This window comes from Pempheris klunzingeri, chromosome 5 (assembly GCF_042242105.1).
Source record: "Pempheris klunzingeri isolate RE-2024b chromosome 5, fPemKlu1.hap1, whole genome shotgun sequence".
NCBI classification, from domain to species: domain Eukaryota; kingdom Metazoa; phylum Chordata; class Actinopteri; order Acropomatiformes; family Pempheridae; genus Pempheris; species Pempheris klunzingeri.
The window spans coordinates 18,667,411-18,685,884 of record NC_092016.1 but is presented as its reverse complement, the minus strand read 5'-3'; the positions used below and the strand labels follow the sequence as shown (position 1 = coordinate 18,685,884).

Here is an 18,474-nt window from a genome sequence, read left to right as displayed (position 1 = left end):
CTTCTTTCATCTTTTATTCTCGTGTTTTAACCTCTCACCACCAGTGCCATTGCATTCGTTTCCCTTCTTTTGGCTACTGTCCTCCCTCCTCCACCTCCCTGCTTCCTCTATCTGGCTTCCTCTCTGCACACAGACGATATTATCAGGAAAGTAATGACTCCTTGGGACGATGATAATCAGATACTCAGTAGAGGATAATGACCACACCGGGGTTTTACACGGAAACAATATTCAGGCATTAATCGCTGCCGACGCATCAGATGGTTGCAGGGAGTGACTCAGAGGAAGAGAGAAAGAAGGGGAGAGAACCAGAAGAAGAGATAAAAGATGCCCGGGAAGAGCAAATGCAAGAGACTGCAAAGAATGTGGTGGGGAGAGAAGAAAGGAAAATAGAGGTGGATGTTTGTGAGGGAGACAAAAATGGAAAGAGGAATGGTAAACAGAATGAGGTTATGCAGGGGTCAGCCTGGTTTCAAGTGTTTTGAGGTTGCTGAAATACTATTTGTCTCCGTCTTTTAGTGAGGCATAACTAAACTCTCCATTTTTCTCCTCTTCTGTCTCCTTCCCTTTTCTGACACCTTTGTCTCCCCTGTTCTTGTTACTCCCACAAGAAAAGTTGCTTTGCTCTGTCATTTCTTAAAAAAAAAAAAATTGTGGCCCACATAGCTTGGTGCCACGAGACTAGAAACCTGGGACTCGACTCTCAAGTTTATCTAGTCTAAGTTTTTTTTTTTTTTTTAATGCAGGCTCCCAGTGCAGCAGCTCAGCTGTCGGGAACGCAGAAGATGGATGAATTATCACAGAAAGGTCTCCTGCAGCTCTCTCACCTCATTTAGATGCTCTGACTCTTGCTAACATTGTGACAGCGCAAAAGCCTAGCACCAAGGCCCTCACCGCCTCTGTTTCTTTGTTTACAAATGTATGCTAATGAGCGAGGGGGCTCAGGAAGCGTGCAACCCTTGCATGCTCACTCTAATTCCTTCCCCAGTGACACATCAGCTGTGACAGTTGTGATTCTGCAGCGGCTCAGAGTAGCCTCCTTATCTCCTCTGCTGTGATTGGAGCAGCTGCCTCTGGGTGTCACTGGCAACTGTGGGGATTGCCGAGTTGTGTGTGTATGTGTGTGTGTATACAGTATGTATGTCTGTACACTAGCTCATAGGGCCATAATTAACACCCAGTAGACTGAGAGGTCTGGACACGCTGTGGTGCAATATACAATGACACACAGGACATACAGATGCATCAGGGTATCTAGAGAGTTACTACTTGCATTTGATGAATACCACATACAGTTGTTGCATAGTGTAGTGTGTGTGTGTGTGTGTGTGTGTGTGTGTGTGTGTGTGCACGCATGTGTGTGCGTTCATTGTTAAAGTCCATCCACTCTGGTCACTGTGGTTCATCACTCTGAGAATGGCTTCTGTAACTTCCTCTTTTATATCTCACTCTGACTCCAGCATCGTTCTGCGCCTCTTTTTTTGATATCTTGTGTCACTGAACATGATGAAAATGTTTCCCTTTCGCACTCTAGTATCCATGGCAACCACGAGCAGGGTCAAAGTAGACCTTATTGGCGCCTGTAGACAGCCAGTAGAGTTCACAGAGGCCCTGGGCACTAAGCAGGGGGAGGAGATGGGCAGAGGCAGACAGCCATTTAGAGGTGAGCAGGGCGAGTGGGCTGGCAGGTCGCGGAGGGATCAGACTGTTTTGCTCAGCAGCCTATGGCCAAATACCAACTAGATGAGAGATTGACAGAAAAATAGCAATTTTTTATTTTATTTTTTTTACCTGACTTTGCAGCTAACAAGCCCCTAAGAAGATCTGTCCCACACTCAGTCAAGAATAGAGAGTAAGATTATTCTGTGATGGAGAAATTTACTGCACGCTGTCTTTTTAAAAATGTTGTGCATAATGCTCACCACATTTTTACACTAACAAGTTTCAAGTATAAAGCAAGGTGGATATAAACCTCATTTTATCCCAGATGGCCCAGAGATAAGCAGTAAGCGCTCTCTATTTTTCACAACCTTTTTGATATTGGAGCTAATCTATTGACTACTCCTTAATTGCACTCCTAACATTTCCACACTACAGTAAGTAGTGGAAAAATATGCATTAAAGGAAGGCCAAAGCTTGCCTTTCATATTTGTGCACATGCTACTGTATATGTTATGAACATGAGCAGCTCTTTGCACGCTGCCTTTCCTTCTGATTGCAGCAGACCTCACCCTGAGCTCTGTCTTTGTAAATTACAGAGCTCATCTACTCTGACATGCAAATGTGTAATTGATTCTGTTCATTAGATCTGGTTCAAAACAATGCCCTGTGTCAGCGTGTCAGCATGTGTGTGTGTGTGTGTGTGTGTGTGTGTGTGTGTGTGTGTTCGCACAATACGGTCATTCCATTTTCTTTGAGGCCGTATATTAATCTTTGAGTGTGCTGGACCCGTGGGCTCTGATTCTATGTTTGTCTCCATCCAAGGCACTTTGTTTTTCGTTATTTGAATTTTCCTAAGTGGCGACTTTAGTGAGCTATTATTGGAGTGCAAAACATTACAGGAGCTTAGAGAAGAGAGTAGGGGAGAGAGAGAGTGAGAGAAAAAGAGACACAGAGAGAGAGAGAGAGAGAGAGGTCCCACCTCTTTGCCCCTGACCCTTATTACAGCACATTAAGCATCTCTGCAATCTCTCTGTCTCTCTGCCTCACACACCCACAGGCCCACAAGCACACATTCTCTCTTACCACATGCTCTTTTAGCTCTCTATCTCTTCGCCCATCAAGTTCTCCATATCTCGCCTCTGTCTTTCCTTGCTCCTCTCTGTCACAGTCTCTTTGTCTCTATTTATCTCATCTCCAAAGCCTTGTTATGCCTCATGTCTTAATGCACTCTCACTCTCCTCAGAAGGCTGTGTCGTTAGAGCTGAACTAAAGGCCAGGGAGTGCATAACTCAGAGCTAGGCCTATTCATCAGTTTCACAGCAGCCCTCCACTCTGCTTCATTACTGACTGGCTAATGGCACAGATCAGTGCAGTTTATTTGCTATAATTAGCTAGCTCCATTTGGCCTGCGCAGCCCCAGTGAAGCCTGCTGCACTTACGCTGCCCCCTGCCATGCCAGCGTGCATATGTGCGCACAAATGCTTGGCTGCCGGGCCGAAAAGTGTCATTAACAAACTATACTGTCCCATAAGTTTTACATCCTCCATTGCCTTGTGTCAACCGTGTCTTGTAACGTCATGCCTGATTGCAGAGCAAAAAGCCACGAGCCTTGTAAAACTTTATGAGCTCTGCACTTGTAAAAAGCAGTAGAGTATATTGAAAATGCAATGCAGAGAGAAGGGGGGACAGGGATAGAGAGGGAATGAGTGAGTGACTTAGTCAATCAGTGACTGGCTGACTGAGTAATGAGTGATTGAATGAGTGAACATGTGAGCTACCGAGAAAAAAGTTAGGCTCTCACACTGAGGTTACACCCTCTTCTGTACTTCTCTCTCACAGGTCCTCATCCGTGCGTCCCACTCAACTTCTTCTTAAAGTCTCCTCCAGTGTTCCAGTCTCCCCCTTGACTTCAAATTTAATCTCCTCCCCAGTACCTTCTTCCATTCTCCTACCCTTTCACCCCGTCCGCCTCTCACTTAATCTCCCTGTCTTTCGCCCACTCTTGTGTTCTTAAAAGATGCAGCCTCCTGCTTCGTCGTCCTATGCAATTTTAATCTTGTTCGCCAATAGAGAGGGAGGAGGCGAGGGGTGTATTTAATGTTTTCCCACGACGCTGGTGCGAGCTCAAGGCGAGTACAGCCTACGTCATTGAGATTGGAGTCACAGTGTACTCGCTGAGTAGAGGAGATAAACCCAGTCAATAATTTATGCAGAGTGTGCTATTGCCGTGTGCATGTCCACTCTTCCTGAAACTCTTTTGTCTGTTCATCCTTCCAAACCTTCTTTCCTGCGTCCCCATTTGATTCCTATCCACCATTTCTGCTTACCCCTTCTGTATGGGGGAAAAAAAAAAACAGGTTTCACATTCAGTTGCTGACTGCTTTATTGGGTAAACTTGCTTACTGATGCAAACAGCCAGCTCCCCCATGCAGCAAATCAGTATGATGCAATGTAGACAAGGTCAAGAGGTTAACATGCTGTTAAACCACACATCAGAACGGGCATGACCTATAATCTAAGCAACTTTGGCTGAAATATGGTCACTGCAATGCCAGAGGGTGTTGTTCCGCCATGTTAGAAACAGCTGGCCCCCTGGGATTTTACTGTGATGAAGAAAAAGAAAGCGTGCACTTAAGCAGGCAAAAGAAGAAGAGGAAGGTCAGGGCCAGATGGCTAACAGGAGTTTGCAGCAGCTCAGTACAACAGGGCATGTCTGAATTTAGTTCATCAACCCTTGAAACAGAAACAGCAGAAGACCGTGGTGGGGCACGCACGAGAAAAGAGAAAGCCAGTTACATGATCATTGAACTTGATCAACCAGTGGAAATACTTCACCTTGAAACAAATCTTGATTTCTTTTTTTTTTTTTTTGTGACATGCTGACAGCTGAATGAAAATTTGAAGTAAAGAGAATAACATCATCTGTCAGCCCTGGCTTGTGCCGACGAGAAGCAGGCCAGAGGTAACTGTGTGGGAGTATTTTCTTGCACAAATTAGACCCCATGATACCAGATGTTGGGCTCCATTTGAATGCCAGAGTCCACTAAACCTTCGTTGCTGACCAGTAACTCTTTGTCATATGGCCATCTCCTGCAAACACTAGCCTCTTTATAATTTCAATTTCATGTTTAGAGAAATGACAATTACCTCAGAGTGCTCCTCTAGCCTGCCTCTGGGACGCAATCCAATAAAGCATCTTTAGGATGAGTTTTGATATGGGGTTAGTATGAAACCATTGATAAAAAATCTGTTGCCAGTGCAATATGATGTTGACTCGGCATGGACCAAAACAAATGAGAGTTTCCTATAAATTTGAAATTTTTATATACATTTAAAATGTATTAGGGGCTTAGTCGCCAGTGTATTACTGGCAGTATGTGGCGGCCGGCACGCCTCCAGTTTGGAGGAGCAGGCGGGAGTCCAGGCACAGACGGTAAGCAATATACTGCTGTGAATGAGGGCAGCAGAAAAAAGTATTTCAACTGCCTAAAAACAGACCCACTTAAAAAGAAATCAACATCAGTCTAGGTGTATGTCATATCTAGAATATGCTTACTGCTTTTAATTGTATCAGACAGCCCTTTCCAATAGGGAACTAAAGCTGTTCTTTTTCTTCCCTTCACATCCTAACTAACCTGTTAGTTCATAGACCAGCAACTCCTGTTTTCTGTGAGGTAAAATTACTGTTATTTCAATGGAGTCTGGTGGCTTCAAAGTGAGCACAGAATGGCTTCAGTTTCTTTTCAAACGGGGCCTCTGATGGCAATATAAATCAGTGAAAATATCATACCAATATATACCAATGCAGATTTTTTCAGGTGGGCCTTTTTTGGTGACTAAAATATGTTTTTTTTTTCTGCTGCCCTTGTCCACAGCAGCATATTGCAGCAGTACACTGCTGCCAACTACAATACACTAACTACAGATAAGTACCTCATACAACCCGACTTCAAAGAACCTGAACTGTCCCTTAAAGGATCAATGGATTTATTGAAAACATAACTGACAACAGCAGTCAGGCGACTTGCAGCCCTATAAATGTGTACTTTGAATGTGAACCACAAGGCCAAATAGATTTTTAACCTCGTTGTGGTATTTTAATGTGCATCTCTAACCATGAAGCATCCACTCAATGCATTTTTTCTCCTCTGCCTGTGTTCTCGGTCATTAACGTTGAGCTTTAAGTGTGCTTGACTGCGTCTTTTCTAAGGAGGCCATGTAGGAGCCACTTTTCACAAATGAATTGTGATAATGACTCTTGGCGTTTTTCTGTAACCACTGTGAGCTGCTGTAAGCTGTTATTTCTCCTGTTTTACTGGAGGCCCTATTACATGGAACAGATCCTGAGGGCTCCCAAACACATTATTATTATCTAATTTGTGAATGCTGGACTTTATCACGTATGTTCAAGCTGAACTTCGCAATTAAGCACCTCCAGTTTTTAATGATCTCTTCTGTAAGGTTCAAATTTCTCCTCTTTTCCCTTTTAACTACCCTTCAGTGTCACTCTTATAGCTCCTGCTGCACTCACTTCTTTGATATTGTGATTAGCATTCTGCTGTATCACCATCCTGTCTATCACTTAACATACAGCGGGGCACCGCCTTGCAGTGAAACCCAGTAGTTGTTGTCAGTCTCATTCAAAGATAAAATGAGACACAGATACAACACGCACACACATATGCATATATTGCATGCATATGCGCACAAACACACCGAAATACACACATAAATATCAGTTGGCACACATACAGCGGAGATGAGAGCTGTGGAGCTGTGACAGCTGCAGTTCGCTCAAAGCCATGGAGTTTAGAATATCATTAGTTTTAAAAGGGCACCCAGGCAAGGTGAACTTATTAGTCATTTCTCAAAAGTAGACGAAGCTGGAAAAAGTTTCCCACAATCCTCGTCTCTATCTACAGATTACACCGACATCAGCTTTGGATAAGACTCCTGTTTATTGTGTTTTTTTTCCAATATGCTTAAGTCACAGACTTAATCTACAAAACAAGGCAAAAACCGGTCACTACCCCTGTCCTCTGGAAGTTACAGAATTTGATGTCCACCATCTTATCTGCACAGTAAATACTGCTGCAGTTTTAGGGCAGGGGGACATGAAAAGTTTAGGCAGAACATTAGAGAGGAGGCTTCTAAATGATTAGTATTCCGCCTGGTCTCCTGCTGGTGGCGAGGGCCCGTAGTCGATTGGCTTCCATTAACCTGCCAGTCTGCTCTTCATTCCTTCATTAGAGCCTGCGTGGAGGCTTGAGGAAGTCCCGTTGCAGTCCAGGGACTGAGACTGTCACCTGACTCACAGCAGCTCGCCACGGGCAACAGACTTACCCCGCCTCACACTACATCATGGTCTACATGTGTGTGTGTGTGTATAAATGCCTGTCTTTCAGTGCAACCTGTTCTTTCAGTCCTTCTTTTCACCTTGTGTTGGTGTCCATAAGTTGATAGCGATGCATGCTGGTTACTTTGGAGAATAGCAGTTGCAGCGTTGGATAAAAGGACCAACATCAATATTTTGTATGGTTGATTCACCACCACTGCACCGTTTCATTTGTTCATCAAACCTCTACCTCTCTCCAGCAGGGGACAATATTTATGACTCATCCCCATTGCAGCACAACAGCTTTGTATCTGACAAGCCACACATAAGTAGGTGTCCACACCTGTATGCATAGTGTGGACACACACTGATGCACCCACAAACCTGTCATTTAAGAGTGTGAAGAGGTGCTTAGGGATAGGTGGCGCACACACACACACACACACACACACACACACACACACACACACACACACACACACACACACACACACACTAAACCACACATAAACCAGAAGTGCAGTTCTCTCCTTTTGGGATAGTTGAAGAATTTATTAGAATAATATATTATCAGTGAATGTTCTTTTTCAATTCTTTCATTGCAACATTTATCCATATAAAGGGACTCTGTGCAAGTGGTTGGACTAATGACTTAAATGTAACAATAACGATATAAAATAGCAGTGGCATGTTATTTCCACATTACACCTCACTTGATAAGGCAATTTCTCTAAGGCTGTGCATAGGGTACAGGGACTCATTTTGTACTTTCACTCCCTAAGAAGTCTTATTTTCTCGGGAAAGAAGTTCAATCAAAAATTATTCTCCTCAGACTTCAAAAGACAATGCTTGAGGGACCTGAGGAAGAGAAGAAGCGATTTGAAAGTGAATTCTTTGTTGAAGTTTGCCTGCTAATGTTGGTTGACTGCTTTCTGTCATCTGGCAGCTGTTTCCATTGGTGATTTTCTCTCCGTCAAACTCTAAAGCTGTTTTTTTTTCTATTTATTGAGGATTTTAAAGAAAACTCAGATGGATTTTAGCTGCCAGTTTGACCATCTGCATTGTAAATATTTCTTGCAATGCTTTCCTATCACAGTATTGTAAAGGTGGAGGTCACTGTGAGTATAATATACAGTCAGCTACGTTTTATTATTATACAAGTATGATGTATTTTAACTATACTATCTTTGACAGTGGGTTATTTTCAGCAGAAGGTTTAGAAGGTTTGGTTGGCTTGCTGTCATTATTTTGAGCTCCGAAGATGTCACTCATTCAATATCCAAGTAGGACTGATATGAGGTTTTTGTGTTCTGCGTGCTCATTTATATTTAAAGCTACCACTTACATAAACGAGGCGAGGCAAAGGGGAGTCTCACCTCACTCCCTGGCGCATTGCCTGCTCATAATAGTCTCCGATAAATGGTTAAGGGGAGATGTGCTGCCAGTTGACTCATGCGGTGACTCATGCAATGTTTACTCAGAGGAAGAACAAAAATAAACAGCAAACTGAAGCGAAAGATAAATCGCATCGTATAAAGAAATGAATTTACTATTCATTTTCCATCGGGGGTGATTTTAGATAATGTGTTATATTGTAATAACAGTTTTATATCCTTTTGTTTAATATCTTTGACATGCATTTCACAGGCACATTTTTACTACAGAACAACCACATTGCTACGTTTACAAAAAGAAGTTTTAGTTACATAGTAAGATCAAAACTTGGAAGATGAAGTGTCCTGCTATTTTTGGCTCAACAATGGCAGGAAAGTGAGGCTTGAAGTGAGACCAAGTTGAGCACGACTACTCTTTGGTGTTTGCTCTTTGATCTGGTGGAGCTTTGATAGACCCCGCAGGCCATACTTAGACTGTGCATGTTGAACTGGACTGCGGTTGTCACAGCACGGTTCCTGTGGCTCACGTGGCCTCGCCGGACATGGAAACGGCACTCACTGAAAGCTTGCTCGTCAGCCACTGGCCGCTATTGTGCTTCTTTGTTGCTTCTTTCTTTTGAATCGGAGCGACCTATTCGAGTGCACTTTGTCCTGAGCGGTCAGGAGTCAGAAGACATACAACGCAATACACCCTGACACAACCAGACTGAAAGATGAGTGCACAGTCTGGAGGGGAATGCATTGTGAACATGGCAATTTTCTCCGCTGTTTCATTTATTCAGCTGAAGGAGATGATTTTTCAGATCAAAGCAGATTTTTATTACAGTTGTCTGGAATCAGTGAAATTGCAAAGGGAATGGAGGGAGACAGGCACGCTGATATCCAAGCAAATGAGGAAAACAAATCATCAACACAAATTATGTTTGCTGGAGACTTTCATGAGATGCTGAACAAGTTGTACGAGGGAAAAACTTTCACTTTTGCCACGTTTTGTGTGTTTTTGACTTTGATTGCTATTCATTGTTTTTCTACTCTCCCCTCTCCGTCTCTTTACATGAACACACAGACACACCACCTCCCCTAAAGCTGCCCCCGCCCCGTCTAATTCAGCCCACTCAGACTCATTGTTAAGGGGACATATTGGAAAACCATTAGCTCTCATTATGCTTTATAGCCACCCGTTCTCCCCATTCTGTCTTTTAATCACAACCCATCCCCTTGTGTGTCTGTCTGTGTGTGTGGGTGGGTGTGTGCATGTGCGCACCCTTCCGTGTGTGGCTGTATGCATGCGCGTACACCACAGCCACCTCTGCTCGGCAGACAGTAATGAACCACTTTCACTGTAATGCATTTGGGACACCACAAAGTCCCCTCCCTCCTGCTTTTTATGGGGGAGTCAATGGCACTAGGCGCCACCTTTTATGGCAGTCCATCTGAGCTGCAGCAATGTTGTGCATTCATGAACCATGTAAGCCAAATGGGATCAAATACTGTGCGATACAAATAAAAAGAGATTGGAGTGAATAGGGTATGGATTTCCTTTTTATATGAACTCCTTGTAGCGGTAGAAAACCTTATAGGAAATATATATCCATACGCTACTTGTAACTCAAAATAACCAGGCTCTCATAAACTGCTGAATATCCTGTTACTGCTCTGTATTGAATTGTGCTCCGGTCTGATCGTCCATGACAGCGTGTGTATGTATGTGCGCGTGTTATGCTGGCAGCACAGAGAGGTGGCAATTTTGACCATATGCTCGGTGACCAACGCACAAAAACATACCCTTACACACACACACACACACACACACCCTCACACACCCTCACACGCACACACACACACACACACACTCGAAATGAGTGGATTTAAATTCCGGTTGTTCTCTCTCGGCCAAGGCAACTGTCATCATTGTGCAGCAAAACTCCCATAATCCATCTGTGGCATGACAGCATCCTAACAGCTCCACTTCGCAGCAAGAAAAGCTATTCTTTATGTCTCTCCATTTCTTGATCTCCTCCTTTTTTTTTTCCTTCTCCATTCTCACTCGCCCCTCTTCACATTTCCCCTCCGGATTGGTTTTTATTCTTCTCTCTTGTGTCTTTTCACTTTGCCAATTACATTTTTTTTCCCACTTAATCTCCTTTTTCTCCGGAAAACTTTTATCTGGGTTTGATTACAGTAGAAAGGCTCAATAGGAGGAAAAATGAGTGATAGCTCAAAATGATTGTTGACCATGATGGTGGTAATGAAAGTATTCATAATTATAATTACGCTATCGACGACAGTGATGATGATGATGATAATGATAGAGATCAGAATGACAATGATGCCATTAATGATGATGATTAAAATGGGGACGAGGATGATGGCAATGAGGATGATGATGGTGATTATGAAAGCGACAACAGTGAGGATAATGGTGCTTGCTGGCTTTCTGAGCGGTGTCCATGTTTTCACCTTGGCCCAGATGGAGAGAGACAGACGGAGGGGACGGACGCCAGCCGTAAGAGGGACACTCGCTCCTCAGCCGGCCACCACAAGAGTGAGGACACCAGCGACAGCAGGGAGGACGAGGCTGCTGTAAGTCTTTCTTTCTTGCTGTTTTCTGCTCCGTCTCACCACTCTGGACAGAATATTAATGTGATGTCACAACATAAACACACGCACCCTACCCACCCACATCCTTCTGACTAAGGAACGATGAGTTTTATTGCTCATGGTTGTGTGGAGAAGCTCATCAGGGCTCCAACAATTACAGTGTATGTCTTAATTATCGTCAAAAACTTTGCTCTCTGTTCTCTGTGCAGCCGCTGATTAGCGCTCCGCTGTGACAGCCACATCTCCTCATAATGGAGAAAAGATCAGGGACGATACAACACATATTAGATACAGGTTATATACAGAGTATATGAATTAGGCCGTATGTAATGTATGGGAAAACATTTCAGAATGTGTCATCAGATTGTATTATGTTGAAAGTTTTCCAATTTGCTCATTAAAAAAGTTGAGCATCGTGACCCCACCCACTGCACTCAATTTTGATAATGTTTCCAGCTCTGGGAGGCCACAGCTCAAAATATATTGTGAATACATCATGCAATCCATCCTCCTTCCAAAGCATTTATTTTTACGATAGTTTTCCTGCAGAGAGATATGATATGAGACTGAGTGACGCCTAACAGCAGAACATGAAACAGATTTCGGACCACCGTCAGAGATCATTAGCACTTGCTACATGCAGCAGCAAACCGCAGAGACAATCTGACACTTTAAGTCTTATTTCCCCTGACAGTGGGATTTTAGGGTTAAGTATAGCAATTTTAGACGCTCACAATTTCCACATACTGCAGGACCTGCAGAGCGCATTAGGTCCAACTGTGTGTTGAAACGATGAGCTCCTGTTGCCTCCAACAAACAGTCCAAAGGAGGATTATTATCAAAATGTCTAAAAAAAAAACCTCTCTCTCCAAATCTGTATGCAACATCAGTGTGCACATACTTACTGTCTGATCTTAATGTCTGCTAAAATGGATTTCAAAAAGAAATATCTTGCTAATTTGCATTTGGAAGCGATAATTGGGGTTAAGGACCCCCGACAGTGAGGAAATGTTGATTTTATACAAAACTGGTTATTTTTGGTTGTTAGGTCTCTACAGGATAGCAGATCTTGATTCCAAAAGATTGAAACCCACTGAAAGAATTTAAGAATTACATCTTGCAGTAAAACACATTGTTCACCTCCACTCATCTTCTGGCCTTCAGGCAGGCAATTTTTTATTAGTCCCTCCTTCCTCAACCTTAGTTGACCAGGTTTCCACCCCAGCACTTGCCACTCATGTTGACAGGCTCTGTACCTTGAAATGGTTTCTTGCCTGAGGCTCAGGTATCTGTAAAACTACCCGAGGTGCCAAAGAATGAGGCTCCGAAGGCAGACAATCTGCAGTAATTAAATCTTCTCCATATACGTGGCTGTGATGAATGTTTGATATCAGAATCATTGTAGAGTAAGGGATGTAGACAGATACAGATTAATGAGATGTATCAGATTTAGTTATTGGTATTTTGATAATCAAAAGCTTTTACCTCTCTGCTTGCTAGAGAGGATCATTACACTGGGCTAAAAAGGGAGTCCCTGAGAGGCTGCTGTATGTGGAATGAATTCAAATGAATTAGATAGGTGAGAACCAGGAACCGTACAGTTCACTCTAAGAAATGATTGGTGCTTTTATTTTTTTTGCTGAAATGGAACGATGTATAATAGCATAATACATGGTCAGGAAGTATATATCTGATTTTGACCATTATTGTATGCCTCTCTGTCAGACATATTACTGTCACCCTGATTTCTGACCTCCATGTGCTGTAGTTACTATATCTTTGACAGATCTGACAGTCTGCTACAAAATGTGCAACTGAACATCATTGCAATACAAACACACATAGCGCGCAAAACATTCAGAACATGGACGCCACACACTTGCTGTGGCTGCAGGAGTTTAAGACCCAAACACAGTTAACGTTAAAACCCAAATTGTTCCAATATCGCTGTATGGGTTTCGACTAGCCGAGAGGACTAGTCTGCGAGAAGAAGACGATATATCTTATTCCATAAAATGCAGTCGTCTTCAAAATCGATTTAAGTGAAGGCGTTAGGAAATGTGCTTGAAGAGATAAGAGTCATGAAGGGAAGCCGGCGGGGGTTTTTCGGAACAGCCCTCCTCTAAACTCTAAACCTGCCTGATAGCGTTAGGGCTTCTCTTCTGTAACAGTCAAATGAAAAGCGGCTCTCGGGGTGAGTCAGGCTCGTGTACTGAAGCTCAAGTATTCGGCTGCACTGTAAGCATTCTGCTGAAGTCACTAAAATGTGTCAGAAAGTTTATGGCACGCTTTTTATGAATTTTAATAGCGTTGCTTTGTCATTTGTTCCCTAAACGATGGGTGATAGATTTGGTTTACTTCAAATAATGATCACTTAGATGAACTGTGTTCACACTTGGACAGTAAACACGCTCTAAATCATCACAATTACAATACAAGAGATAGAACTGGCCTGCAGCAGGAGGCGCTTAGTTGAATTTACGATCAGTAGAGTATAAGACTGAGCTCTATTTATGGTAATCTGTAACACTGCTTTATTTGTTAGAAGCTCAATGCTCTATCCTGTCAAAGGTGTGTGTGTGTGTGTGTGTGTGTGTGTGTGTGCGCCTCACCCTTCAGACTTTCCTGTTCATCTCTATAACAGTATCTCTTCATCTATAATTTACATGCACATTTACCAGCTCTTCGTTGTAGTAATGTTTGACCCCTGAGTGTGTGCTCTTCTCTGTGTGTGCGTACATGGCACACTGTGTTTCACATCTCTCCAGACTTCTTTGCTGCTCATTCAGCACCAACATCTCGAGGAAATCCAAAGCAACGTAATTGACACACTCAGTCGATGTGACGCTGCTCCAGTGAGAACGCTCCCTCACTTAGAAAATGTCAGTGCCAAAGGTCAAAGCTGTAGTCCGTGTTTCCAGGCCTGATAGCCAAAGATAAGTTCAATACCAGATGTCTGTGTGCGTGCAAGTGTATGTGTGAGAGAGAAAGACGGGGAGAGAAAAGGATGATTTAGTGTGTTTAATGTGTTGCAATATGGGTCAGGGGGACAGAGGCCGTTCTTCCTTGTTTGCCTCGTCTGTTAAGCTCCTCTAGTGTTTTGTGCTGCACTAATAGCTCACTAAAGCTGCCATTTCAGAAATTTCAGACAATGAAACCAAAATAGCACGGATGAAAACAAACAGTAAAGCCCCCAAGGCTGTGTGCACTCAAAATTAATAGACAGCCTAAAAGAAAATGGAATGACCTTATTGCAATTGAGCAGCACAAACACTCGGTCGGGGGCTTACGACAGGGAGATGCAAGGACTGTAGCACACACACATGAATAGGGAAAAACACTAGCGCATCACCCACTGCTCAAGAGAATGTAGTAAGGACTTTTAGAGACATTCAACACATATTAGGCCTCTTTACTTGCTCATCTCTCTGTTTCTCACCCTTTCTGCATCTTGCTTCTAACGTAAAAGCGCTAATGATAGAGGGAGCTAAGTGGCATCCTTGGTGTGAGTAAAAGTAAAAGAAAAAAAGCTGGTTTCCGATTTAAAAAAAAAAAAAAAAAAAAAAAGAGTCTCTTGTTTGTTGTCAGATGTATAGAGAAGGCTGGAAGCAAGAAAACAATGGGGGTGTTAATTTGAGCACATTAGAGGGAAGTAGAGAGAGACCGGAGAGGGTAAAGGAGATGACAGACAAAAGGAAGGACATGAGTTGAAGAAAATCTAAAGTAAAGAGAGTTGAGAAGATGAGGAGCGGAAGAAGCAATTGTGTTTCCTCTCTGCCTCTGTGAAAGGCTGTGACTGCGCAGCAACTGTTTGCCTCTGCACCTTCCTTTCTTTGCCTGCAAATCACTAAAATTGCAGCTTAAATAGTTGACAGAGTGTGTCAGGGTTGGCAATTACAGGAATCGACTTAGGGTGTTTTATTTATTTATTTGAAAGGAGTGGAATATCTCTCTGGCCACCTGGTTTTCAAGATGAAATTTGCAATAGATTTACACTTTCACCAAGTGTGTGTATGCGGTTTTCTAGTTGTGTATTTGTGTGTGTTCCACCTCCAGAGGAGCCTCCAGGTGGTGACCACTTTGTCTGACACTAAGGTTATATAGAGCAAGGTGTGCCTCCTTCTTTGTGCCGTTTGGTGCATACATATTACCATGTATGTGGCCATGTGTTGGTGTGTTGGTGTGTTTGCGTGCGTGTCGTTAATACAGATGAGATGTGCTCTGCTTCTCCTGTCAGTGGCTGATTGCTTTCATGAGTCCGCCCCTTCATCTCACGTACCCGATGAGAGGGGAGAGTGATGAAGGCAGAAGAGGAGTGCTACAGCATATACAAAAAGGCTGCAGGACAAAAAGAGACAAAAGTGAAGAGCAGAATGGATGACACTGGGAATCATTAGCATTGACTGAACGATAAATGAAAGAACGACTTGTCAAAAGATATTTTGCTTATCAGTCAGTGATTTTAGACAGACACGCTGAGAAAATTGAGGAAGAACACACTAAAGATTGAAAGACAAACATATCACAATATTGCAATGCATTTGAAGTAACAATACTTTTCATTATAAGAACTGTAATTGCAATATAATTGTAATAACCTGATTTCAGCTGGTACAGTCAGATTTCTACGGCCAATTCCTGAACCCAGGAGCAGACAGAGGCGCTTTGAATAACTCTCTGGTCAGTTTCTGTTGTAAACAGGCCTAGTGTAGTTTGGCTGATCAATACAGAACTTAAAACTCACTTCAACTCATCTAAACTGTGTGTCCAGCTGCTGTTTGGCTACTTGCATTGTTAGCCTTTACTCTTCCCAACTGTACATTTTTTGTTTGTTTTTTTGCAACTGTGCAACGTGGTGCTCTGATGAGATGGCTGCTATGTGAGCCTACAGCGTCCTGATCGATCACCTGAGCTGAATCAGACTGACGCCACTGGTCTTGGGGTCAATAATGTCACTGGATGACGGAGTATGTTGTGCAGCACTTTTACTTTTTTTCTTTGAGGGTAAATTTTTATCAAACTGCTTCTACTAATCTGAAGTTGTTACATTTAGTTTAGTATCACGTTACATTTGCTATCAACCACGTGTGTTGCTGCTGCATATTATCATGTCACACCAGGGGTCCACACCCCTCTGTCATGATGCTGTGATATTATGCTCTGATGTGTTGACTATGTTGCTATATAGCAGCAACATGCATGGCTGAAAGCAAAAGCAACTGCTGTGGGGAAGTGGCTTCTTATGAACGGGATGGATTTCAATAGTGTGGAAGTGGTCTGTTAACACTGACCTTTGGAGAAATAGTGTTGACGTGCTGCATCACACAACAAAGGCCACATACACCATCATCTGGTAAATGCTAGGTTCTATCTATTGCGGCGAAAGTGACGATGGTTGATCAAACACGTGATACTTGCATCACAAGCAGCTCGGCTTGTTAAATTCCAGGCTAAAGTTTATTTAGTAAATCTTTCGTGTGTTGGAATCTAAAGACCAATATGTTATGCACCATGGCACACACACACACACACACACACACACACACACATACACCCTTAAAGGTCAGGCTGGTAACTCTCAGCCCACTTTCTCAGACATTAATAAGACAGTGGGCTGCAAAAAGCCAGTTAGCCAAGGTAAAGGCCTACAAACAAGGTTATGGAGATGAGAAGAAAGGCGAGCAGGGGAGGACAAGTGTGAGGAGATATTTCACCGGCAGCCTGAGAGAAAGGGCTGCACTATTGTCTTTCACCTGGCGGAGAGTTTAATCATAGTGGCAATTTTACAGCAGCTCATAAAGCGCAGCAGCCAGGCCTCATTGTTAACCTCCAATTGCTTTCAGGGCTGTAAATACGGTCGCCTTACATCGCTCTGGCCTTGCAGATAGTTTATGGGAGATGGGACGGAGCTTTTGCTGGCACCGGGGAGACTTGCCTGAGAATGATGAGGAGCATAGAGCACGGACTGACAAGTAAATAAACGCATGGCTGATCAGCGCTCTCCTCTGCACTACACAGGCAAGTCCACGATGATACAACGCTGTGTGTGCTAAAGGGATATTAGGCTCCTAGTAATCTGTAAATGCACTCAAACATAGGGATTAGCGACACAGCCTAATTGCTCAATTTGACATTTAGATTTGACTGTGGAGATCAGTGACTCATTTTTCCAGGTACCCATTCCACATATTTAGTATAGTCAGATGTTGTCATGGATTGAAAAGGATAGTCGATGAAGGATTCAGGGAGATGAAGCCAAGGGATGACTTAGTACCCTCACCTCTGACATTTGGTTGACAGAGTTCTCTCCTGCTGGCTGATTGGATCTGCAGCCAGCCAAGTGGAAATGGATCTCCCATGAGGCATTTGGTACATCAGCCGAGTGCCCTGACTCAGGATGTCTGATCTTGTTTTGCGTTTGTTTTCTGCCACTTTGTGTTGTCACCTGTGTTACAAAAAGAGTTTAATTACATTTTTGTTCTTAATGAAGAAATCCACTGCCAACCTGGTCCTGATTATCTGTCGAGTGAAGCAAAGAACTGCTAAAGGTTGACAGTCTTAATGGGAAATGGAGGGATAATAGAGCTATTGTTAGTAGACTCCTCTCTGTTGCCAAGTAAGCAGGGCAGTAAGCTGTAAAATATCAACTCTGAGCTTTTAGATAATGGTGGCTGCTGCACTTATGACAACTTGAGTGGTCGTAGCAGAGGAAGGGAAACAATGAGGAATGACAGAGATGGGAACCAACTATTGTCCAGACAGAAATCATAAGAACACATGAGGTCTGATTTTGTCACATAATGATGTAAACTCAAGGCGTCTATACTGAAAATAAGATATGGCACATTTTTATTAAATCTTTAACTCAGTGACAGGACACAGGGGGAATTGTTCCACAGATACATACTAATTAACCTTCGTCATGCACTTACAAAGAATTCAAGGGTGAATCTGGCTTATCACAATTACTCCTATGGGTAGTAATAAAATTGGGCCCATCAATTTGATTAATTAAACAATGATAAGAAGTCTGACATGAGCATTCAGTTGATCATACAGGCTTAAAACAAACCCCTAGACTATCTAAACCTCTTCGGAGGTGAGAATGAAGGCAAACAGTGAAATTGTTACCCAAACTCCAAGTCCAATACAGAGTACAAACCGTTTTCATGGTTTACCTTTAACCTGACGCATCAATTTACCTTGTCTTTAGAACTTAACATTCAAAGCCTTTACAGTAAAGTACTGGCTCTCATGCAGCAGAGCATATCCCCTTGATAGCTAATCAATTCCCCTGGATGTACATAATTTCACTTCAAACGGCTTGGTTAAACAACAAGCCTCTGATAACTAGCCGTAACGCCACAAACAGTGAATTCTTCCCTGTCATTTTTCAAGCTCTGGGGTGTTGACAGCTCCGTTATATGAGGCTATTTGAGGGCTCAGTCCAGAATTGTTTTTCATCTGGGTGCCTCAGTGCTT

The 18,474-nt window shown here is 43.0% G+C and overlaps 1 protein-coding gene across 1 annotated transcript in view; it reads left to right on the top strand.

Annotated features, from left to right (window-relative positions):
- The window catches only part of b4galnt4a (beta-1,4-N-acetyl-galactosaminyl transferase 4a), a 119,552-nt gene that overhangs the window by 28,239 nt on the left and 72,839 nt on the right, over positions 1 to 18,474 (top strand). The window contains exon 2 of the mRNA XM_070831226.1: positions 10,862 to 10,974. Within this exon, the coding sequence (XP_070687327.1) occupies positions 10,862 to 10,974 (113 nt within the window). The remainder of the gene's footprint in view (positions 1 to 10,861; positions 10,975 to 18,474) is intronic.